Below are 24,382 nucleotides of genomic sequence, written 5' to 3'. Positions count from 1 at the left end.
CATCTGAAACTTGGTCATGTAGTGTTTTCCTCTTGTGTTTCTCTTTAGGTTTTCAGACACCTGCTTCATTGACACAGATGGCCAGGCAACTTGTGATAACTGTTTGCCTGGATATACTGGGCGTAGGTGTGAAAGGTGAGAGAGTACAACAGCGCTGTCCTTCAGCTGTGTTTGCAGAACCTACAGGAAAACTATACATACAGTACAGTATAACAAGCTACAAAGCCATACTAGATGCATTTGTCTTGCACATACTGTAGTGCTTGAGTCTACATACTACAGTGTTTTCTTGATCACAGGTAAATGTTTTTTGAATGTAAACTAATTACACCTGTTTATCCAGATGTAAAATAGCCCTTATAGGAAAATGGCTTCAGGGTACATTTTTTGCCAGCCAGTAAACACAAACATCGATGACTTAGAAGAGTTAATAGCTTTTAGACTCCTAAAGCACCCCTTATTGCTACAGCTATTTAAGTAACTTCTAACCTTCTGCATTTGTAAGTCCATCACACAAAGATGTCAGCTTGCACAGCACTGCAATGAATCCTGAAAAATAAAAAAATATATAAGCCTGAACAGGCTGAAGTCGTTCAAGTAGGGAGGCATGCGCAGGCTGCAAAGGAACAAGTAAAGGTTTATTCCCTGCTGAAAAGAGAAGAAAAGAAACAACGTTTTGGCCAAGAAGGCTCCACAGCTGAAATGTTGTGTTTCTTTTCTTCTCTTTTCAGCACGGAATAAACATTTACTTACAGTACAAGCTTGAATAGTTTGAAATCTTGTCAGGAAGCATATCATACATGCAAATTGAAAAAGTATGCTTTTTATACGGTATGTGCAGCAAACCATGTTGTTGTGCAGAGATGCATCTTTCAGCACCCTGCTATTTGTTGTAAATGCTGGTTGAATTGTGGCATTCAGGTATCAATTTTCAACATTATTGTAGCGACCTTCAAGCTAAATTAAATCATCATACTTTTGTTTTGTGGACAAAGAAATTAATTCTGCGGTGTTGAAGCAAAGCTGGACACGTGGAAAACTTACATATTTCCATTCGCGTTTTGGCTCGGGGATTAAATTAAATTTGCTCTTATAAGCACGAAGATAGTGGACAGAACTCCGCAGTGTCATGTTTTACTTCTGTTTTTCATAGGTGTGCTGCAGGCTATCAGGGAAACCCACTCCAGCCCAATGGAAAGTGTGTTCCAGTGGGTAAGTTTTCATCTTTTAGTAGAGGAGAAAAATTCTCAATGGAATGAATCAGGAAGCATGTAATTGCAGGTTTAGAATATGGTAAATTAATTAAAGGAATGCCAGGTGCTGCTATCTTTTTATTTCTGTATATATGAAATCCAAAACAGCACTGACAGAGAAATTACATCAGTTCAACCTTTCTGAGCCAAGAATGCTTTCTGGCTGTCTCATATCACTGTTTCTCAATATGGAATTTCAACAGTTTATTTGGTGATTCTCTGTCTCTGACAATCAAATTGTCCTACAGTATGTGAAACAGCTTACCTTCCTTATAGTTGTCATGGGCTGATTACAGCTGATGCCTTTCCCATCTTGCGAAAACGCAGCTGGGACAGCTCGCTGACCTGGTGTTCGTTTTGGTTCAGAAGTGGGACACCTTTTTGCGTGGAACTTGCGTGTTCTTGCGTGTGGCTGGTCTCCAGGTGCTTCTGTTTCCTCCTACTTCTCCATGATATGTTAGTTAGGTTAGCTGTAACGGCACTGTTGCTGAGATTTTTGTATGAATGGAGCCTATGCAATAGCCGGTTAATCTCCCGCATCGGGTCCGAGAGAGAGAGAGCCGGGTGTACTTAGCCAAGTCGAAGGATCAGGAATCGTGGTCCGGGTCGAATCGCAAGTCAGGAAACTGGAGGTTCGGAAGTTTGACAACAATCGGGAGGATTTCAAGGGCGAGAACTGGGAGCTCTACTGGTAAAACCAATACTGGGTGTTGTGGAGATGGTAGCAAGTCCTTAAGTTCTCTGGGAAGCAGAAGGTGCGGTGTTGAGTGAGAGGTACGATTGTATGATTAGTTTGTGTCGGCGTTTGTGGGAAAAAGGAAAGGGCTAGTGTCTGATTATGTGTGTGTGTGCCCTGAGATCCACTGCAGGGTGCCTTGTTCCCTGTGTTTCCGTGCTGGTGCAGCGTTTCAGCTGCCTCCATCACAAACAAATGGCTTTCTGAAAAGACTGCCATTGTCCCTATCTGTCAAAATCCCAGGCTTTAAAAGAACATCCCCTTTATCCCCTTTTAAAATAAAAATTATTTTATCAACTTACTTCATTATTTCTGGTATGGCAGTTCCTAATATTTAAGGAAGATGTGAGAAGGAATAAAGTTGGGAGTTTGTTGTCACAAAGTGTGATCAAAACTGCAATGTGTTCTCTTAACCATATAACATTGCTTAATATTCTACCCCACTTGGAGGCAGTCAACGACAATGGAGGGGAAACTGAATCTGATACAAAAATAGACTTTGAGATCTGAATCGGACGTCAGCACTTGTGCGTGTATACTGTAGCATTAGAGAGGGGGTCCTTCTGCAGAATGTCATTTTGATTTTGGCCCTCCTGTGGTAGTGCTGACTTTGTTCTCTCTGGCCCGTTTGTAGCAGGTCCGACGTGCGACAGCCGGGGTGTGGTGACCTCCAGCAGCAGGCTGTGTACATGCAAGGTAACTCCTGCCCTGTCTGAGGCAGCTCCAGCTGTTTCTCTGTCCCGGTGTTCGGGTCGCACTCGAATCAGAAACGACAGGCAGCAAAACCTTTAAGTTAAACAGGAAAAAAAAAAACACATCAGCAGCTTTACATCCACTCTTATCATTTCTTTCACTCTTATTCAGACATGCAAAACTTTTTAGACACCGGAAATAGTCTTTACGCTTTTAATATTTGAAAAACAAGCTAGAAACAAGGACGAATTTCCCACGGGTAAACAGCCGCTCGTGAAGGAAGCAGTAGGGGACACCAGGGGGAGCGCAGGCCGTTTAAAATCATCTCGCACGCTGTATTCCAGCCCAACGTCATCGGTGCCTTCTGTGACGAGTGCAAGATCGGCACCTTCCACCTGACGCAGGCCAATCCGGAGGGCTGCCTGCAGTGCTTCTGCATGGGCGTCACCAGCCAGTGCGCCAGCTCGTCCTGGAGCCGCGACCAGGTGGGTCCGACCAGAGCCCCGGGTTTCAGCAAAGGAAACCGTTTTTACTCTCCCTTTTCTGCAGCCGGCTGTATTCTTAATTCTGGAAACTACATTAACCGACCAGGGCTATCCAGTCGACTTGATGATGAGACCGTGGTGCCCTGACCTTGCTTGTAGCCTTTTCCACATCCCAGTGTTTTCAAAAATGATTGAATGCCAATTGAGGAAAGAGTAGAAAATTACTACTGAGTTGTAATAGTTTAGCTTGGTACTGTCAGCTTTAGAGTATCCACACAGCTCCAGGTGATAAGATAAGATCACTTTATTGGCCATGTACAATTTCTTGTTTTAGGAATTTGTCTTTTCACAGACCCCAGCTTGCTCTCCATGAGACACACAGACAGGGAGAGAGAAGCTTGAGGTCAGAGCGCAGGGTCAGCCATTTATACGGCACCCCTGGAGCAGTTGGGGTTAAGGGCCTTGTTCAGGGGCCCAACGGAGTAGGATTCCTCTGCCGGCCTCGGGATATGAACCGGCAACCTCCCAGCCACAGGCACAGATCCTTAGCCACAGAGGCACCACACCACCCAGCCATCTTGCTTATGTGCTTTATTAATTTCCAAAAATCACATGAAGTTAATGACACTGGCATAAAGTTGAAATAACATGGTGCTCTGGATAAATACAAACAACATCCTTTTTTAAATATAATTAAACACAGTGGCTTGTCCCTCCTAATGTCCTCAGTGTGAAAGAGACGTCATTTTTTCTTTTACTACATGGAATGAAAGTGGTCTCCTAAAATGTGAAAACAACCTCTTTTTTTATCCAACTTGTGTTTGATCTTTGACCTTGTTTATTTTCCTTCTGGTTTTATTATCTAAGTTTGGTGCACTTGATCTAGTCCTTAAATGACCAAGTGAAACCACACAGAAGTCTAGCCTGCAGGAACTGCTGAGGTCATGAGTCCCTGCTCTTCTTTCGAAAGGTGCGCGCCGCAGTCGATGGGGAGGAGCTCTTTACTCTGTCCAATGGTGCGAACACCAGGACCATCAGCCAGGGCATTATTCAGAGGAGCTCCTCAGAGCTGGCGTACAGAAGCTTCGCCAACATCCCCAGCGATATCTACTACTGGGTTCTTCCAGGACGCTTCAGGGGCGATAAGGTAACAATAAGATCAGATCACTTTATTGGCCATATACATTTTCTTGCATTAGGAACTTGTCTTTTTGCATACGCCAGCTTGCTCTCCATGAGACACACAGAGAGGGAGAGAGAAGCATGGGGTCAGAGCGCAGGGTCAGCTATTTATATGGCACCCCTGGAGCAGTTGGGGTTAAGGGCCTTGCTCAGGGGCCCCACGGTGTAGGATTCCTCTGCCGGCCGCAGGATACGAACCGGCAACCTTCCGGCCACAGGAGCAGGTCCTGAGCCACAGAGCCACCACTCCACCCACTCAACTGCCGCCTGCCCCGCTCACGGCTGGATGTGTTGATTCTCGTTGTCCTCCTGCCATTGCTGAGGCTGAGTACTTGATGAAGAGATGCCTACTGTACAAGCAGCATGTCTGTCAAGGCTTGGAGGTGATCAAAGACACATGGAATTTAATAGAACAGCGTGGCACAGTGGTGAGAATCCAGCTTGAGCTAAATCCACTAACAGATCTGTGGAGCTGGTTTTGTGTACTCTAAGAAGAAGAAGAAGATAAAAAGATTAAGTACTTTGGATTTAATCCATAATTTATGCTTTGGCCCAATTAATAAAATCATTAGATTTTATGTATTAATTGTGCCAAAGCATAAATTGTGAATTTAATTAAATTATATGAAATTTTGAATGTATGCTATGTACATTATAGAATTGAATATAGCTAATGAGGGGCACAGTGGCTGATTATCTATGATGCCTCACACGTTTTGGGTCTGGAGCTCTATTATGGACTGCGCCACATTCTGTGTGGAGTTTGCATGTTCTTCCCCATATTTACTTGCATTTCAACTCAGCGCATCAGTTCCCCCGTAAAATCCACAACGTGCTGGCCAGGTGAACTGGAGTCTCTGTCCAGAGCACAGCCCGGCCTCGTGTCCTATGCTAGCAGGATAGGCTCTTAGTTGGCTCTTTGTTGGGAGTTGGCTCCCTTACGTGGATGGCTGAATGAAAGCTCATGAAAATTCAAAATAGTATTAAGGAGGATACACGGATGTGGTACATCCTGCTTTCTCTCTGTAACACGCGAGGAAAAAATATTGCTGGACCTGCTTTTGTGATAAGGGATATCATTAAATATAAATCTATACTGTTAAGTACTGTTTTCTCTCTTCCTGCTCACTTTTGTTTTCCTGTTTGGCTTCAGGTGACTTCCTATGGTGGGGAGCTGCAGTACACGATCCGGTACGAGCCCGGCCAGCGCTCCAGGGTGATCGAAGGGTCTCCAGACGTGGTCCTGCAAGGAAACGGAATCTTCCTGGAGCACTTCTCTCAGACTAAGCCCGTCCCCAGGGTGCCCACCACCATCACGGTACCCTTGAGGGAGGTATGAGTGCAGACCCACCTTGCGCCCATTGCTTGCCGGGACAGGCTCCAGCCCCCCCACGACCCCGTATGGGATAAAGCAGTGCGAGAATGGGTGTCCTTTGTGTTGATGTGTTCTGATCAGTGTCTGTGTGTGTAACCGTGCCCTCTTGCTCCACAGTCTGCATGGAAACGTGCCGACGGACATCTCTGCACCCGTGAGCACTTGCTCATGGCACTGGCAGACACCACGGTATTCATGATCCGGGCAACCTACGCTGACAGCATGTCCGAAACCAGGTAAGACCCCCATCCCAATCTCAGCACGTCGCGTGTGCATGGCTGTAGGATCTCACACCTGTGTATGAAAGGACTGGACCAGTTGGAAAAGCAAAACACTTCAGTGAAGAGTAAAACATCAATGCAATTAATCTACACCAGTACAGGTTTAAAAGATGGCAGTGTGTTCCATATTATCTTCTTTGTTCTATTTCTCAAAATGACAGATGACAGTAATCAATTGTGCTCCTCACGTCCTAGGATTTCAAATAAAGTAAAGTCATTATCAAGTTCTGCAAGGGTGCTCTCAAGTATCCCAAGCTAAGAGGTTTTTGGTACATATGCAAATATGTGCAAACACATTTTCCAGAAAGAGAATTATCTCAGGAACTAAGTTTGAACAGCACAGTTTGAGAGGGCCGGCGATATATTTGCTGGCCTATAGAGCCAGGATTGATGGACACTGACTTTCTCCTCCAGCTGGGTGGAAGCTTTGAGTTGTGCAGTGTAAGAGGTACGTCTGTGTTGCAGTATTGCTGACATCAGGATGGACATCGCAGTGCCACACCCCACTGGACAGGAGCGAGCTCTGGAAGTGGAAGAGTGTGCCTGCCCCCAGGGGTACAAAGGACCTTCCTGTCAGGTGCTCTCACCTTCCTGAACTGGTTGACAGTTGCTATTTGTTTTTTGTTTTTAATCAGGCAGTTCATGTGTTCTACAAGAACCTGTATCAGATATACAGTGAGCCCAGTGAACCAGATATACCATCATTACGTGTACAGTGATCCCAGTGAATCAGGTGTACAGTGAGCCCAGTGAATCATGTGTATAGTCCAGTGAGCCCAGTGAATCATGTGTACAGTGAGCCCAGTGAATCAGGTGTACAGTACAGTGAGCCCAGTGAATCAGGTGTACAGTGACCCCAGTGAATCAGGTGTACAGTCCAGTGAGCCCAGTGAATCAGGTGTACAGTCCAGTCAGCCCAGTGAATCATGTGTACAGTGAGCCCAGTGAATCAGGTGTACAGTCCAGTCAGCCCAGTGAATCAGGTGTATAGTCCAGTCAGCACAGTGAAACATGTGTACAGTAAGCCCAGTGAATCAGGTGTACAGTGACCCCAGTGAATCAGGAGTACAGTCCAGTGAGCCCAGTGAATCAGGTGTACAGTGACCCCAGTGAATCAGGTGTACAGTCCAGTGAGCCCAGTGAATCAGGTGTATAGTCCAGTCAGCCCAGTTAATCATGTGTACAGTGAGCCCAGTGAATCAGGTGTACAGTACAGTGAGCCCAGTGAATCAGGTGTACAGTGACCCCAGTGAATCAGGTGTACAGTCCAGTGAGCCCAGTGAATCAGGTGTATAGTCCAGTCAGCCCAGTGAATCATGTGTACAGTGAGCCCAGTGAATCAGGTGTACAGTACAGTGAGCCCAGTGAATCAGGTGTACAGTGCAGTGAGTCCAGTGAATCAGGTGTACAGTGTGCCCAGTGAATCATGTGTACAGTCCAGTGACCCCAGTGAATCAGGTGTACAGTGAGCCCAGTGAGTCATGTGTACAATCCAGTGAGCCCAGCGAATCAGATGTACAGTACAGTGAGCCCAGTGAAATGTCTTTTGCAGGAATGTGACGCCGGGTACATCCGTACTGGATCCGGCCTGTACCTGGGGACGTGTGAAAGGTGTGACTGCAATGGACACGCCAGTAGCTGCGACCCAGACACGGGAGAGTGCCTGGTAGGTCACCACATCCTCACAAGGGGAAACTGAAGCCAACTGCCACTTCGACCAGATCAGATTCTAGGTTATGATTAGCCACTAGCAATCATGGCAAAAAGAAGAGCAACTCTCAGTCTTCTGACTCTTTAATGTTGTTGACCCTGGCAGCAATCATCTTCAAGTAGAATTAGACAGATTTCCCCATGTTTATTCTCCTGTCTTCGGTTTTGTTTCGTCAGCAATGCCTGCACAACACTGCTGGGCCTCACTGCGAGAGCTGCCTGCCTGGTTTCTATGGCAACCCCAGAGATGGAAGCCCAGGAGCCTGCAGGCCTTGCCCTTGCCCTGGCACATCTTCCGACTACCAGTGAGTGGACAGGAAGGTTTCTTGCCTCATATTGAGGAGAATTGGTTCATATTCTCAATGGAAACCTGGTCAAAGTAAATGACCAGGAGCTCTTAGTAGCCATATCACCCTGCAACTCACAACTGGCAGCCCACTAAAGCTCAGCAGGTGTGAGCCTGGTCAGTAACTGGATGGGAGACCTCCTGGGAAAAACTAAGGTTGCTGCTGGAAGTGATGTTAGTGGGGCCAGCAGGGGGCGCTCATCCTGCAGTCCATGTGGGTCCTAATGCCCCAGTATAGTGACGGGGACACTATACTGTAAACAGGCGCCGTCCTTCGTATGAGACGTAAAACCGAGGTCCTGACTCTGGCCAAATTTCCCCCTGGCCCCTACCAATCATGGCCTCCTAATAATCCCCCTCTATGAACTGGCTCCATCACTCTGCTCTCCTCCCCACTTATAGCTGATGTGTGGGGAGCGTTCTGGCGCACTATGGCTGCCGTTGCATCATCCAGGTGGGGGGACACACTGGTGGTGGTGGAGGGGATCCCCATTACCTGTAAAGCACTTTGAGTGGAGTGTCCAGAAAAGCACTATATAAGTGTTATTACACAACACAGCATAGGCCATTAACCGCACCTCAGAGGCTGGACTGGGGCTTGAAACATCCACCAAGCACAGTTGATAGCAGCTGGTAGTATAATAGGAACACTTGTAAACTGTCACCCAAAACACAGAGCACAAGAAGGTGTCAAGTAGCTGCTAATATCGAGGAGAGAACCTACTGAGAACAAGTCCTCTTCTAAAGTATGTGAGCAGTTGACATGAAACTGAAACCAACGCCCATACGGTATGCCCTGCCTTAATCCTGTATGGCAAAAGCTAAAGCATAATCTTCTGCTTATCATTCAAGGGCGCCTAACATATTTTTTTTTATTAATTTGGAATTGCCGTTTTTATGGAAAAAGCAGTTGCTACTCAGCCTAAAGCTCCAGTGCCTGCACCAGACAGGAAGAATGAGGATCCCCCATCATGGCCACCTCTCTCTCATCTACTGCATTCACATACCGCAAGCTCCTCAGTGCTTTACAGGACAGGTCGCACTGATTGGAGAAATAGTGTCTCTTACTGACGTCTCTGCAAGCTTGCAGAATCCCAGTGGTTACAGGAGGTGATGCTCCACTGGAACTTGAGAACTCCCTGCGTGGCTACTGGCTATGCAACACCAGGGGCACTCGGCACGGTGCGTGACGGTACTTGTCACTTTCAGTGACATCTGGGCAGTGGGGCTCAGCCTGTACTGCAGTGAGTTGCTGTGCATCCCCCAGCGAGGCAGCAGCCTGGAATGAAAGTTGGAACCCTTCCTGATATGCGAATGATCTCCTGTAGGTTCTCCCGGACTTGCTTCTTGGACTCAGACGGCCAGCCCACCTGTGATAACTGCCCATCTGGCTTCACTGGTCGACGGTGCGAGAGGTAAGCTGCCATCTTTTTCTCCCCCTTGGTTGAGGGGTTAAAAGTTCTCGCTCTAGTGATTAGCGCTGAGCCGCAGGAATGGGGTGAGTGGAAGCTGTTTTTTGTTCTTTGTTTCTTACACCTGGGGAAAGCATGATTGCTCTGGTCCTCTTTCTCACTGACCTGATGATTCTGTGGTCTTCAAGCCTGGCATGGGAGACGCAAAACTTGATCCTTGCCACCCATCCCAAGTCCATCTTGTCAATGAAGGCCGAGGCCTGAGGTTCACTTTAAAAAACATGGTGCGCAGTATTCCTTGATTTCCCTTGAAATCTTCTGACCCACAAGCTGCTTTGAAAGATTGCCCGAGACTGTTATTTTGAGAGAAGCTCTGAAGTAAGTATTAAGGGGGGTATAAGGCTTCCTAAATGCCTCTTCACACCAAGGGCTCAGCTGATCTCCAGGTAATGTTCAGAGCAGTTGCTTTGTTTGCTTTTAAGATCCACCAGTTTTAGGTCAATAGGGAAGACTCATGATTGTCATATCAAAGCTTTAAGTGGCTGAGCCTTGATCATCTAAGCACAGACCCTGTAGCTAGTGCAAATAGAGTCATCCCAGATTCAAAAGCACCAATGTACTGTACCAACATACTGTGATTTCTTTTAATTCATTGCAATTATTTTATTGATTTAACAAGAGCTTTTGATCATTCTATTCTGTGCTATGGTAAGCTTACAACATGCTACTGTATAATAGTTAAGAGCTAGTAATAGAATAGGAAATGGTTTGAAAGGTCACAGAAATAGTGGCCACTGTGCATAATTAAAACAGTTTATATTGACTGCATTGTCAATGCATCTGTCCTCAGACATTCCCTTAGCTAGTTAAAGAATTTAAAGCCACATCTCACATACAGATACAGCAAATAATCCACTAAGTCCAAGGAGCTTTCAAATAAACTGGGGTTAAAGTGTTAGGGATGTTCAGATCAGGTGGGTAGATCTGATCGCTTTGAGTAGAGTGAAGTTCATCATTACGAATCGAGATGTCCATCATACTTCCTAGAAACTACCTAATGTCCACCAGGCTGTCCTTCCAAACCAAGCCACAGAGCACAAAACTGGTTAGGGATGCCACTGTGATGTGCCAACAGTGACGTTGGAAAAATATTAAAAGTTCTGTGTTTGCGATGAGTCACTATTCCTTACATCATCACAGGCCTTTGAGGGCCAGTGGAGAGAAAAGCTTTCTTGAGAAAAGCAAAGAAAAAGTCCTTTAAAATCTCATATGAGCTATACTGTACTGCAGACGCGTCGAAGGGTTTGTGGTCAGACGCAACAAAAATGGAACTTTTAAAAATGGAGTGTTACTTTTGGCATAAGCCCAATACAGCCCGTCAACCAGCACCATCCCAGCTGTCAAGCTTGGTGATGGCAGCATCATGTTGCAGGGCTGCTTTTATCATCAGGGACTAGGCAGCCTGTCGGGAATGAGAGAAACATGAAATGAAAATTGGATGGAGCAAAGTAGACATGTGGGAAACTTACTTAAGTCACCCAACAACCTAAAGATCACGAATTCACATTTCAGTGGGATGATGACCTGAAACCCAAAGTATGAGGCACACTGAAGTGGCCTCCCAAAAGAAGAGAGCAAATGTTCTTGAGTGCATTAGTCAAAGTCCTGACCTGAAACCAATAACAAAATCTGGTAGTCTGGCTGATTGCAGTGCATCAACTATTCCCAATAAAAGTAGTGGAAGTGGAGCAATTCTGAAAGCAAGAATGGAGAAGATGTCATGTTCTCACCTCTTGCTGTGCAAAGCTAGTGGAGACTATCCAAAAGTACTGGCAGCAGGAATTGCTGCCAAAGCAGGTTCTGCCAAGTATTGGAAATTAGTCAGTCAGAGACTTGTTTTAGAAGGCTGAATACTAAACGCAATCAATACATTTTGCTTTGAAGAATGTCTTTTCTGACATTCAACTTCCTTCACATATAACAGTGCCCAGTCTGATCGTTACAGTGTACAATAAAATAATTGTATTTGAAAAAAAATTATAAACATAATCAAAAACATACTTAATCAAAAACATTAAGCATGACAAAGTTGGAGATTATTGGCAGGGTGTGAATATGTTTCAAAGGACTGTATATCAAAATGACAGAAAGTCGGGGATACAGAGACGTTTACACGTTTTAAGATTTTCCTTAGTCCTCAAGATTAATGTTTGCTGTGTTTGCTCATTCTCCTGTGTGGCTGGTTTAAAAGCAGTTTCACGTTTTTATAGTGTCTTGACGTTTTATTCAGAGAAAAGGGAAGGTTTAATGGTCACACAGTCGATGTGGTGTTGTTACTCTCTAGGACAGTGGTTCTGCAGTAGAAGCTCTAGAAATCTTTTAAGTACAGTTTCCAAACAGCCTGTCAGGTATGAGGTACTGTGGAGTAGATCAGGGCTTGATTTTTATGTCGTCTGAACTATACAATTTCTGTTAAGTTTGTAAACACTACCCTCATGTTTTTTTTAGTTTAAATGCACAAATCAGATCAAACATACAACTGTTTAAATTCTAGTCTCAGACAGCTACAAATCCCTATGTGCTGCTTGGCACATCAAATTAACTGTTGAGTTAATTGTATTCTTTTTAAATGTCAGACAGGGAGATGTCAACTTTATGGTTACTTAGACTCTTTTTATCTTTGTGTGGATAACACTTGAGTTTTCTACTAATGTGAACAAGCCTTAAGCAGTACTCTTTCATTAAATTAGTTTATTTCTGAAGTGGTTATTTATTCTATTTATTTATTGCAAAAGTTCAAACTGCCACTGAGACTACACAATAATATGCAGAAATTTAGGACAGTTTGTAACTTTAAGAAAAGAATAAAATATCGAAAAACCAGGCAGCTGTTGCCATCACTTTTTGCTGGCACATACAGCTGAATTGAAATCTATAACAGGCTCCTGTGACACACCCAGGGACTGAGGTACTTTATTTTAATAGTTGGGTCCGAAGAAAACAGACAGAAACACAGCCATAAGGTGCAAAACTAGTGCTTTTTTATGTTCCAGCAGAGGGAACACAAACAGAATACACTACAAAGAAAGGTCAAGGTTGTGTTTGAGCTGCTGACTAGACTAGCTGACTAGCAGACTAGACTAATAGCAGGCAATTCAGCTAGCTTCAAAAATACAAAACAAACACTTTCATGCTGGAAAATGTATATCGCACTTGCTCAGTTCTACATACAGCAGGGTTCGTCCAGCATCAGACACATGGTCCTCCGTTGTTTCCTGATTCAGGATTCACGACACACAGACTCATGTAGGATCAGTGCACCATTCCACACAGGATCTGCTGTTCTTACTTTCTTCTGCTTTTCTGGAAGCCTCCTGGTTTTTAAAGCATCACCTGAACAATTGAGTTTTTTCAAACTATTCAGGTTACGGAGAACAGCACTGTAGATATACACACTGTATATTTAGCTTCTTTAACAAAACTGAGACACCTCTTTTTGGAGGGATTGCTGTACACATCAAAAATTGGTCATGTATACTGATTACAGTGTCAACCACCAGAATCAATATTCTTCATAATCGTGTTCCGGAAATTGCAATGATAATGTATAGAAAACTGATATGAGAAAAAGACTACTCCATCCTTTTTGACTCCAATGTAAACAGAGTTTTTAATAGAGTGGTTTGAAATTTGTATCACAGAAGCTTTGTCTCAAAGAATCAGAATCATACTTTTGCTATTTGTTTTATCTATATTGCTTATGCTTTGGTGCTTTAATAAAAAGTTAACCCACCTTGAAATGCTGACCAGCCTAATGGTGCTCTAATACTGAAAGCTCTGGGGTTGTATGGGCAGTGTTTATGCCAGTAACCAAATGCATTACATTCTTGGCATACAAAATGGTGTTGTTTCTGGAAATACATTTTTCTTTTTGTCCTGCGAATCTTTGGAACTCAAAAAGAGTGCAAAGATTACTCCAACAGGAAAGAAACAAGAATGCACTAACATTATGTGCTGATTGTCCTTGAAAGTGTGATGTAGCTTCTGTGATGTTTCATTGACCTTGGTTTTTAATTCTCTGAAACGAAGACAAAGAACCTCAGAAAACTGCAAGGAGGTGTTTCGGAGTGGGAAGCTGGAAGATTTTCTGCCCGTTAATTGCAGTGAAGCCGTTTACAATTTCAGCAACCAGAAGATCTCTCTGCAAGACAGCAGTGGGGATGGTGGTTTTGACGAGAGCCCTGTGGGGTCTGAAGCCGCTGTTGTTGTCATTAACACAAACAACTCAAGAGTTCCTTCTCGGAATTTACTGTCCACTACGATTCACAGTTTGCTACCTATAAAGGAGACCACCCCAGTAATCCGTAAAGTCAACTTCACCCTGAATAAAACTGCCCCCCAAGTTCCTTCCTTGTACACAGCCTGTCCAGAACTGAGGCCACGCAGCTTCTATACTCTGATGCGACACTCCTTGAACACCTTCAATCGCAGGATGAGCATGCTGGAGAGCAACAGTCTCGACGTGAAAGAAAACCTTCAGGCCATGAAGACAAAACAAGACTACCTGAGCTCCCAGCTGAAAAACCTGACCGACATCCTGCCAGCCTCTCAAAAGCAGGATAAGGTAAAAGAGCTGGAGAGGAATTATGCCGAAATGGAGTCCAGGCTGACCCGACTGGAAGGAAAGTTTGAAATCCTAATCGATGGGTTCACTGCGCTGGCCCAGGAAATCAACAAGCTCAAAAAGTCAAAGCACCACTCCCAGACTGAGAACAGGTCTGCTCTGAAGCAGAACTTTGCTCCTTTGATCACGACAGCTCCTGCACCTACTCTAGCGATGAAAAGATCAAGCACCAGGACAACACAGAACTTGGCATCTGCACCCAAAAGGACAGTGACCTTCACTGCCAAGCAGAAGAGAGTAACACTCCCTAAACAAGCTATAAAGGCAAAAACCACTTCCCAAATGAATGCAGCTATTCTTCGGCCAAACAAAAAAAACACTTCAAAGGCCATATTGGACTCGAAAATTGGGCAGCGAACAAAGAAACAAAAACTAGTTAGTGAAGCGCCTTCTTCCAAAGCTGTTCCAGCTAGAAAAAACAAGATTTTGAATGGTTCAAGGCGCAACATCAAAGCAAATTCTGCGCAAAAGTCAGACACAAAGATCAGCAATGGTAGAAAACGTCCCCACAACATTACTACCACATATGTTTTAAAGAAACCTCATCATGCGCCTCACTCAACATCTAGACAGAGGGGAGATGCTTCAGCTGCCATTCTATACCAGGTGGTGCCACCTTCCCTTAAAAAGAGCACACTAGCTACCCGTTTACCTACAGAAAAATCAGTCACAGAATCTGCCAGGCAGATTCCATTGCCCAAAAAAGACTCCCGTAAATCACCTATTCCCACCAAACAGAAGCCAGCAAACACAAAGACGCTTCTGAAAAGCACAGGCAAACACGCCACAGCTAAGAGACCAAGCGCTGCCAACAGGAAAAAGCCCCAGCAGAAAACAAGTGTCCTGGATCTACTCAAGCTACTTCAAGGAAGACAGAAACCCAGGAAGAGACAAAAACAGGATCCCTCTCTCCACATTATTCTAGGGCGACTTGCCATTCCCATTAAAATTATCCCTGATTATAACTGAGTTTTGAAAAGAACAATCCCTGTGACGTTGTTTCCCTGGACTAAACATTTTTTTTTGGAAAACAAATCTTTGGAAGTTTACATTATGGAAGTTTCTGGACTATAAAATGACCTAAATCTGTTTACTGAAGGGTCTTTTTTTGTAAATGAGGGGCTATTTCTTTTTTGTGATCTCCTGTGTCATCAGAAGTGTTCAGTGGATTTCGGGTTTTTGACAGAAAACACGTTTTTGAAATTGTTGAGACGACAACACTGTATGCACTTTTATCTGCAGTGAGGAAAAAGGCTTTAGGATGTTGAAGTTGCACCTGCTTGGAATCGCCTCTGAATGTTCTCACCTGATATTTTTTTTACGTTTTTCTCTTGCCCTTTCTACACTTCAGAAATAGACATGATCTAGTGAGTCCATTGTTTTCATATAAATGTATGTTTTAATTTCAAATATACTGCCTGCAGGATGTCCCACTGAATCCACCTGTCTGGGCTGTATGACAGTCAGAGCCATCAACGAGGATGTGATTCATGTCTTGTCTGAACCAGCATAGCCGACAGGTGAAGCCCACCTTAGTGATGCTAGTGTACCTGTCTCACACACAGCAATTTCGTATTCTCTATCTTTATCCAATCGCAGTGCTTCTCTTTGATCATGTCCCAGATCTGGTTTGAACTTGTTTAATTAAGTTAATTGAGCCGATTTTCTCCTGGCTTTAAATGGCAAATATCTAACAAATAGTTTCCCTAATTTTCAATGTTTATCTTTTGTCACATACACATCCCTTTAACCTGGCTTTTTTGCTTTTTTGTTTTCTTGTTACAAACACAAAACTGCGAAGTCTGAAACAAGGTGAATTGCTTCTCCGTTTTCACAGGTATTTCATTAGTCCCTGAAGCAGAGAATGTGCATTTCAGATGCACAGTTTCCCACTTTTTGTTAAGATACACTCTTCCCCCATTTTGTAAAGATAATTAGCTACTCCAAATCTGTTTGTAATGCACAATGTTGCAAAATGAAAATTTAATTCCTATTACCTTTTTACATAAAGCTCATAGCACATTTGCAAGGTCTATGAAATTGCCCAGTATCACTCATTGTAACCTTAGGAGTACATCAGTTGTGAAAAGCAGAACACTGTTTCATGTTTATGATGATGCTTATGACAATTAGGTACAGTAAATGAGTTTGACACTCCTGATTTCAACTGTGTTCTGCATAACACAATTCCTGTGAAGACTTTTTCACTTTCATTTTACCTCATGATAAATACTTTGCATATAAGGGAAACTACCTGTTTTAATAACAGACCTGTTTGTTATTAAAAAACCCTGCCTTGAGTCTGTTTGAATACGTAACTTGCATTACATGTGCATTTACCTGTACCATTGAATCTTACTATTTGTATACATTGCGTTTAAATGGCTCCAGACAAGACAAGAAGAGGGCATTCAGCCCCTGGATAAACGTTCAGATAAAATGTTCATCTCCTGTAGCTCTGGACATGTTCAAGGCGAAACATGGAAATAATCAGTTTCAGAGAAATGTGTAAAGGGTGATGCCATGAGGGCACCGGCATGGAGACCAGTAAATCTATACTGGCACTGCTGTGGTGTGTGGGTGTAGAAATCAAATTAGTGCCATTGAACTACGGCTGTTCAATAGTGTGACCATGGATGTCCTGGGAATCTCTGCAACGTGAGAGTGAGGGGCTGCCATCTTTAGGGAATCCTACAGAAAACTGAATTAACATTCTGAATGTCACATGGTGAATGTGAACACCAGGTGAAGGTGCTACCTTTTGGCACTCATCCCTCATGTAAGGGTTTAAATGCTGGTCCAAAATGACTACCTCAGAAGTCTCGAATGTATATATTGAAATCATGCTTTGTTTTACAGAATTCCTGCCATGCTGAATTAAACCAAGCATTTTTAGATTTTAACCATTGGCGCAGACAGTTGTGGATGTTAACTATAGTATGTTTTATTGTGTTGCCATGGTAACTTAGACCACTACAGCATGTCCTGACGTTCAGCCAATTTCTGGCATCTTGAAACTCAATACATTTAAGCCGAGCCAAGAGCTTTTTTTAAAGAATTCTTTCTCGACTGTGTAACTGAAATGTTTTGAGCAAGCTATGAGCAGGCTGGTTTGTCTAAAATAAAATGTAATATCAGTCCGAGTTGCATACTGTAAATATGTATACTTACAGTACATACATATTTGTATTTTGTCAGTGAGGAATGCTATTGTTTAATTTGATTTATAATGTAATTAAAGGATTTCAAACAGCGCAGCAGTTAGTAATGGAGTTTTCTGCTGACAAAACATTCGTGGCCACTGATGTATTACAATAATAATACATCAAAATGTATGTATTACAATACCTAAAAAGCTACAACTGTAGTAAATATCACACAATAATATAGTTTATAAACAGGCTAGCAGGCTAGCAGGCCCCAAACTATATGCCACATTTTCCCACATTTACAAACAGATGTTTGCAGGTTCATATGGAACCTAAATATTTCTTGCATTGTACATCTTGACAAGACTGTGGCACCCCATATAAATATTAGTTTGGCTACAGGAAAAATATTTTGCATTTTTCGCATTTCCAAAAAGACAATCATTTAAGAGCCTGTTTGTTTCATATCCCAGGAGTAAGTCTATACATTTGCTTTTCTTGCATTGTGTCGTGTCTTATTTCCTCCTTAAACACAGAGCTGGGATTCGATCCTTTGGGAAGATATGGTACATGCCCAAACAGACTTATGTGCACAAACAGAACATTCTATAAACCAATAATGCATCTTTAAGATCCTTTTGTGGTTAAAAAAACCATAAAAGTGATAACAGGTTTTGAAGTCCCATCTTATTAGTACAGTACCTTGGACCATCACCCTAACTAGCAGAAGAGCTTCCTCTGAGCCAGGTAAGACGTCCTGAAAGCTGTACTGGTGATAGTAGGTACATGTCCTCGTGTCTGCTTGGCAAAGCTTTGGGAAAAGGTGACGCTCTTGCTTCAAAACAGTCACTTGTTGTTGTGGCTTTCTCTTTTTCATGTCATAAACATGCTGCGGGGGTTTCGCTTTCAAAGTTGTGCTGACCGTCAGTTGGGTTTTGTGTGAAATTAATAGCTTCCTTACTACAGTGTTTGGAGGAAATAACTGAAACATAACTGAAACATTTTCAGGCTGAATAAACATTACCTTGGATTATCCTCGAAACATTACCTTCACTTTTGCGCACAAAGGCTGCTTTTTAAAAACTGAATCCTCCTGCCTCTACTGTACACGTCCTTAAAGTATTTATGATTTGCTGCTTAATTTTCAAAGGATTACAGCTGATAAAGACAACAAACTAATTGTCTTTTCCAGACTTCTTTACAGACGAGACTGTTTGACAAAGGCAGTAGACACAGATTTTGGTATTTGCAAAGTTCATAAGTTCTCTTTGTTGCTCCTTCTTCTGAGGTGTGTATGGAGATCTTTCTAAGAGATGTATGCCCCAACTCCCTGGGTCTTACCGTAGGCCTTTATCAGTGAATCCTTAAAAAGAAAAAAAAACACGACCTTAGGTTTTGGTATTTAGATATTCCTCTTGCCTAAATATGTATGTCTTTGTGTGTATGCTTATGCATGTTGGGTTAAACTTGTTTCTTCAGCACTGCTCCAAGGCAAGTTGCCTTTCTGGAATTTAGACGGGTTAAAGTCTGATGTATTTCCTAGACCATTGAAAGCAGTCTAGTGTAAATGCACTCTTTAAATGTTATCTTCAATGCCATGTTTCACTGTTTTACAATCAAGTAACTTGCATGCCTGGAGCATGAAGGTCAGAGCGCAGGAATGTGGGGATAAGAACTGGAGGCCTCCTCTGCATTGTCCATTTTCTTTTGGTGTATTGTTTTGTTCAACATGTAAAAACCTATATTGCTTATAACACTTATGTTGGTGGAAGTGACTGTTGACTGTCCTGCTTTTTTTAAGCTGTGATTTTTGAGCGGAAGGTGCAAAGCGTTCTGATAACAGAGATTAGGTGGCCTCCAGCTGGTGACATTGCTAGGTTTTGAACCTGCAAACACTACTGTACATCACAGAACTGCGTCCTAAGCAGAAGAAATATTGGAGACCCCTCAGTGAGAATTCTAATAATTGCATTGGCATATTGGTACCTAATGAATAATTGTATTTGGAGCCACTGTAACCCAACCTTTGAAAATTGTAGGGTGTATCCCGAAAATAGATTGTTTTGCCTTTTCAGCTTTCAACAAATTTCTGCTTACCACATACAACTGAAGGAAATGTTTGTTACTAGGTTGCAACTAACAATTCACAGCATCCACATTGACATGTGTTATTGCAGGGGCACAAGGGCCTGTATGCTGGTCATTCCTGATCTTGTTGAAATTTAAAATAAGTCATTTAGGAGCAAGAATGCTTACTTTTGGCTTCAGAGTCATGATTTCTTTCTTTTTGTAATAGGTGTGCATCTGGTTTTATTGGAAATCCACAGCTTGGGCAGCGTTGCTATAATGGTAAGTCCTTTCCTTCCTCTGTATTTTCTTCGATGATTATTTTTAATTCCGACAATGAACTGTCTGCAGATCAGTTTTGCTAACATTTAACCCACTGCTGTGGCTGAGTTAGTTCATGATCATGTAGATGTCGAACCGTTAGGGTTTCACATGAAAGAAATGCTTTTAGAATGCATTTCTCTACATACAGTATAGAATGTTTCATCAATTATTTTCTCTTGCCCAAAAACGTAAATATCCTTTTCTTCCTCCATATTAGCTACAGTGTAAATATTGTATATGCATCTCAAGTGTTCTCTTCTCAGCACGCGTGGGTGCTGTTGTACTTGGAACAACAGCTGAACCTGTTCCTGGATATCGGAGATGTTCTTGGCAGAGTGTGAGCATCTACACACTGTGGGTTTGATGGAAGAGCTGGTCTAGTAGTCGAGATCGTAATGCTTTGTCAAAGTGCTGGGACAGCGGATGTGACTGCCGATCAGGAAGATCATCTGTTAGCTCTGCAGCTCTCTGCTCGTGTGGTCTACGGTTCATTCACTTTGGCTCTCTCCCGAAAAGGGGTGTTTGTCCTGTTGTGCTGGATTCAGCTCTCCTTTCTTCTCCCCAGGCAGCTGCAGCTGTGACTCGAGTGGAAGTGTGGGGTGCGACTCTAGTGGAAAGTGCAAGTGCAAGGTAGCTGAGTCCTGGCAGGGTTGTGTTTTGTTTTTGTGGGATCGCAATGAAATTGGGGTGGCAGATGGCTGGCACATAAGTCAGATGGAAACCTCTTCTTTGTGACGTTACTGTGTATACTACAGGGAGATCCAGGTTAATAGCTAGACATGATCAGTGTATAGAGAGAGTTAGACAGTGAAGGAGGTTTCGCAATCAGAGTCCTCTAGATCTGAGTCAGTGAGTTAGTCACCTGGTACAAAGGCAAATTATTCAAGAGTGTTGAGATCCCAGAGATGAAAGCAAACAGGAGCACATGTAACACATCTCACAGCAGAAAGATAGAAAAACATCAGGCTTCCCAGGAACTGTTTCAGAGGCTGCTTTGTAGGCTCTAACATCCAGCACAGGAAGTACAGACTTCTGAATGTACTTCCCAAAAGAGGTAAAGCAGAATATTTAGTCATAAAGAAAGCCAAGTCTATACTTTACTTTAACTTGGAATTTAGCGATGTGGAATTTAAACTTTAAAGCAGCAATTCTGAGTATAGGAATTATCAAGGGACCTTATAGCAGTAATGTATACTTATATCATGATATAATTATAGTAATGCATAATACATTATTATCAATGCATATCAACATTCATTTATTTCATAGGGCCGATATTATGTATTATAAGGCTGCTGCACTAAAATCACACCTGTAACAAAAAAGAGATGACATTTCAGATGTGAATAACATCTGAATGACGTCACAAATATGTAGTGTATCCGAAAAAAAAGCTTAGCAAAGAGCCGTTGACTTAAGTTTGCTGTGAAGGAAGAAGATGATTACACAATTTAAGATGTAGTGATATATTAAATTTAATTTATTAAATCCTGTAATTCACATTCATTCCCATTCCAGTCTAGCAGTAAGTACACATTCCCAGCTCAGGGCTTATCAGAGCCAGGGTCTGGGACGTCAGTCATACGTTTGCATGCTGTCTCTTGCAGATGCACACAGAGGGCCCGACCTGTGGGTCCTGCAAGCAGGGCCACTTCCACCTGAGTGCTGACCAGAAGGACGGATGTCTGTCCTGCTTCTGCATGGGTGTCACCCAGCAGTGCACCAGCTCCTCTTACTACAGAGACGTGGTGAGTGTGCCAGCCCAGTGCCCTGTGCCCCGTCTGTGAGACCACAAATCCCCTCTGACAATTCAATTCAGTTTTGTTTGTGTAGCACTTTTTACAATGGACATGGTCACAAAGCAGCTTTACAATTTCCCGGGCCTGAAGCCCCAGTGTTCAAGCCTAAGGCGACAGTGGCAAGGAAAAACTCCCTAGACTTTCAAGCTGTCAGTTAATCCTGACACCTCTGTAGTTTGTAGTGCAAAATAGTTACTCTTTAGCTTTATGCATACTTACAGTATATAGAAAGGAGCAAATTATATTAATGATAAGGATCTTCGGATCATGAGTCAATTTGAAAGGCGATGGATAAGCTGCTACAACACTTCACTTTGGCTGCTCATATAGGTACACTTTTGATGCTGTTGTGACCATATTTTTGAAGATTTGAAGAATTTAGGTGTAAGGTTTTTAAAACTGGAAAAAAACATTAGCGAAGGTTTTGAGCATATTATTGATGATTGCTCAGTAAATTATTGATGTCTGCTCATGATAGCAATACGTTGTAACTCTTGACTATGTCTAAAAGCTGAGATTTTTGCACAGCAGTGTGCAACATGGCTACCATTGTGACTGTTGAAATGGATGTGGACATCATCGTTACATATCCATGTGCTTTGAGTAAATATATAACACGAGCCACAATTCTGCGTTGAATGGACGAATGCGTTGTGCTCTTTTCTAGGTGTCCACCACATTTGCTCCGGGCAATTTCCAGAACTTTGCCCTGGTGAACCGGCAGCGGAGCACACGAATCACCACTGGCTTCACGGTCGAGGTGGCCACAGACGGCACACAGCTGTCCTATAGCAACTTCGGAAGCCTGAGCCAGGAGGCCTCCTATTGGCAGCTCCCGGAGGTGTACCAGGGAGACAAGGTAAGGGGAAGTGTAGCTTCTCCACTCGAGGAAACCCCTTAACTCTCCAGGCTAGTAGCTGGGGTCCGTCTCCCATTGGGAGGGCCTATGGTTGGCTTTATTGCTTATCTGAGAACAATTTCAACAGCAGTTCGGGGTTTTATTACATTAAAGACATCCAGATATGGTAGAAAATCCAATACTTGCAGTTGGAGTTTTACGTGTTTTCCTGTTTCCTACATATAATGCTTTAGCAGCTTTTCCTTAAAAGTCATTTTCCTTTAAAACAAAGCTTCTAAGCTGTTTCATCTCTGTCCTGATACTATTGCTTCCTTGCAATGAGACACTCCTCTCATAAAAAAAGGGTTCACTGTTGTCTACAAAGTACTGTATGTGGCAGGTTTAAGGTTTGAAAGGCATTTTGCTTTCAGTCATCACCTTCAGTCAAACAACTTTAAGAAAGCTTTGACATTTGTCTGTCAGTTAGATGAAACCGGGGTCTGAATAAACTCTAAATGCAGAAGATTCCCGAGGTGGAATCTACTGTATTGATGCATTTTGGGGATTTATGCCTTCCTGAAGATGCTGACGTACAGTATGGGCTATATCGTGCATCTTATTCCACTGAAAGGGCATTGATTGATGGGATCACAATGCAAGCCTGAGGCAGGATTTTTGTGAAAAATTGTTTCATTGTTACCGAGCACCACTTGACTGTCATTTGTGTCTATTTCCTCAGAAGGAGGCTTTCTTTGCTCGTATGAGGCGAGCTCACAAGGTAAAGCTTGTTGAGTGCTGCTTGTTCTACCATGCCAAAAATGTCATCATGTGGAACATACAGTAGCTCAGTCGAAGAAAGTTGGAATGTTATTTGGATGTTTGCTGTTGCATGGGTTGAACTGCATGTGTTCTAACAGAAAAATTGTTACGTGTAATTTCAATTATGAACCTCTGTGTTATTATGGGCGGCTTAATTTATATGAGTTTAAGGCGTGTATATTTATATCTAGTAGTGCCACAACAGATTTGATGTTATCAGATAACGTCTATTGATGAAGTGCACCAAATCAGAATACAGTTTGGCTTCTAAGGTTTGTCTAAGATACTTCCTATCCTGGCCATACAGAGCTGAGCAGGAAGTCTGAGAATTCATAAGGTGAATTAATTAATCATCAAGAGGGGAGATCTCCAAATCAATTGAGTGTTGTCACGGGAAATCAGCAGATTTGTGGAGCATTTTGCCTGTTAGAAAAATGAGTACATTCCACAGCAGCATATACAGTTCATATAAAGAAATAATTATGAAATGGTGGTGAACGTACAGATCCTGATCCTTATAGATCTTGTGTTTCTTTTGTCACCTTGAAGAACAAGCTCCTAATTTACAAATAAAAACGTCTATATGTGTTTAGTAACTCTAAAGTTACTACTGTGAAAGATTTGTCCCTTCCCATTTTTTTCTGATTCCTTTCTGGAATGAAATACAGTACCAGTGTTATATAACATGCCGACATGTTACTGCATGATTCAACCTTTTTTCAATGAAAAGGGACACCATTCTGCATGACAAATCTGTGAATGCTTATAGTTATTTTTTTTAAATAGTGCAGATAATAGCTTGTAAACCGGAGTTTAGGCATTTGTTCAGGATGGTTTTTGGCCTAACTCTTAAATTTGCTTTCCCAAATTAAAGTAAGCCTATATTCGTAATTATCAGGGTCTGGGAAACTGCTTGTAAGAGGAACAAATCCTTTGAAAAACACATTCTTCATGTTAACTTATTTAACCTTTCGGTTTATGGGTTTACGGGTTGTGAAACTTGATATGGAGAAAAGGTCCTTTCCATTGCAGTTCTGTATTGTTCATAATGTGCATTTGCTTGAAAATTATCCACCTACAGTACGTCAGAATAGTGTTTAGTGAACATTTGCTGCACCTACAAAAATGTGCTCTCCATTTTGGTCGCAACTGTGGTGGGTCTAGAAAGAATAAGAATGATATTTCACTCCTCTTGGTTCACTGGCCGATGTGAGATAAGAAGATTGAAT

General features: G+C 42.7%; 1 protein-coding gene across 14 annotated transcripts in view; it reads left to right on the top strand.

Moving 5' to 3' along the window:
* The window catches only part of hspg2 (heparan sulfate proteoglycan 2), a 226,727-nt gene that overhangs the window by 118,358 nt on the left and 83,987 nt on the right, over positions 1-24,382 (top strand). For 10 of the 14 annotated variants that reach the window (XM_088617229.1, XM_088617225.1, XM_088617230.1 and 7 more), the window contains 16 exons: positions 49-135; positions 1,154-1,212; positions 2,624-2,685; positions 3,027-3,167; positions 4,138-4,314; positions 5,503-5,682; positions 5,842-5,960; positions 6,471-6,582; positions 7,558-7,671; positions 7,893-8,020; positions 9,390-9,476; positions 19,603-19,655; positions 20,263-20,327; positions 21,305-21,445; positions 22,164-22,355; positions 23,074-23,112. In XM_088617229.1, the coding sequence (XP_088473355.1) occupies positions 49-135; positions 1,154-1,212; positions 2,624-2,685; positions 3,027-3,167; positions 4,138-4,314; positions 5,503-5,682; positions 5,842-5,960; positions 6,471-6,582; positions 7,558-7,671; positions 7,893-8,020; positions 9,390-9,476; positions 19,603-19,655; positions 20,263-20,327; positions 21,305-21,445; positions 22,164-22,355; positions 23,074-23,112 (1,756 nt within the window). The remainder of the gene's footprint in view (positions 1-48; positions 136-1,153; positions 1,213-2,623; positions 2,686-3,026; positions 3,168-4,137; positions 4,315-5,502; positions 5,683-5,841; positions 5,961-6,470; positions 6,583-7,557; positions 7,672-7,892; positions 8,021-9,389; positions 9,477-19,602; positions 19,656-20,262; positions 20,328-21,304; positions 21,446-22,163; positions 22,356-23,073; positions 23,113-24,382) is intronic. The other 4 variants (XM_088617236.1, XM_088617237.1, XM_088617234.1 and 1 more) reach the window with 1 other exon arrangement.

Source organism: Lepisosteus platostomus, chromosome 23, assembly GCF_059453375.1.
Source record: "Lepisosteus platostomus isolate fLepPlt1 chromosome 23, fLepPlt1.hap1, whole genome shotgun sequence".
NCBI lineage: Eukaryota > Metazoa > Chordata > Actinopteri > Semionotiformes > Lepisosteidae > Lepisosteus > Lepisosteus platostomus.
This window is presented reverse-complemented; position numbering and strand designations above follow the sequence as displayed.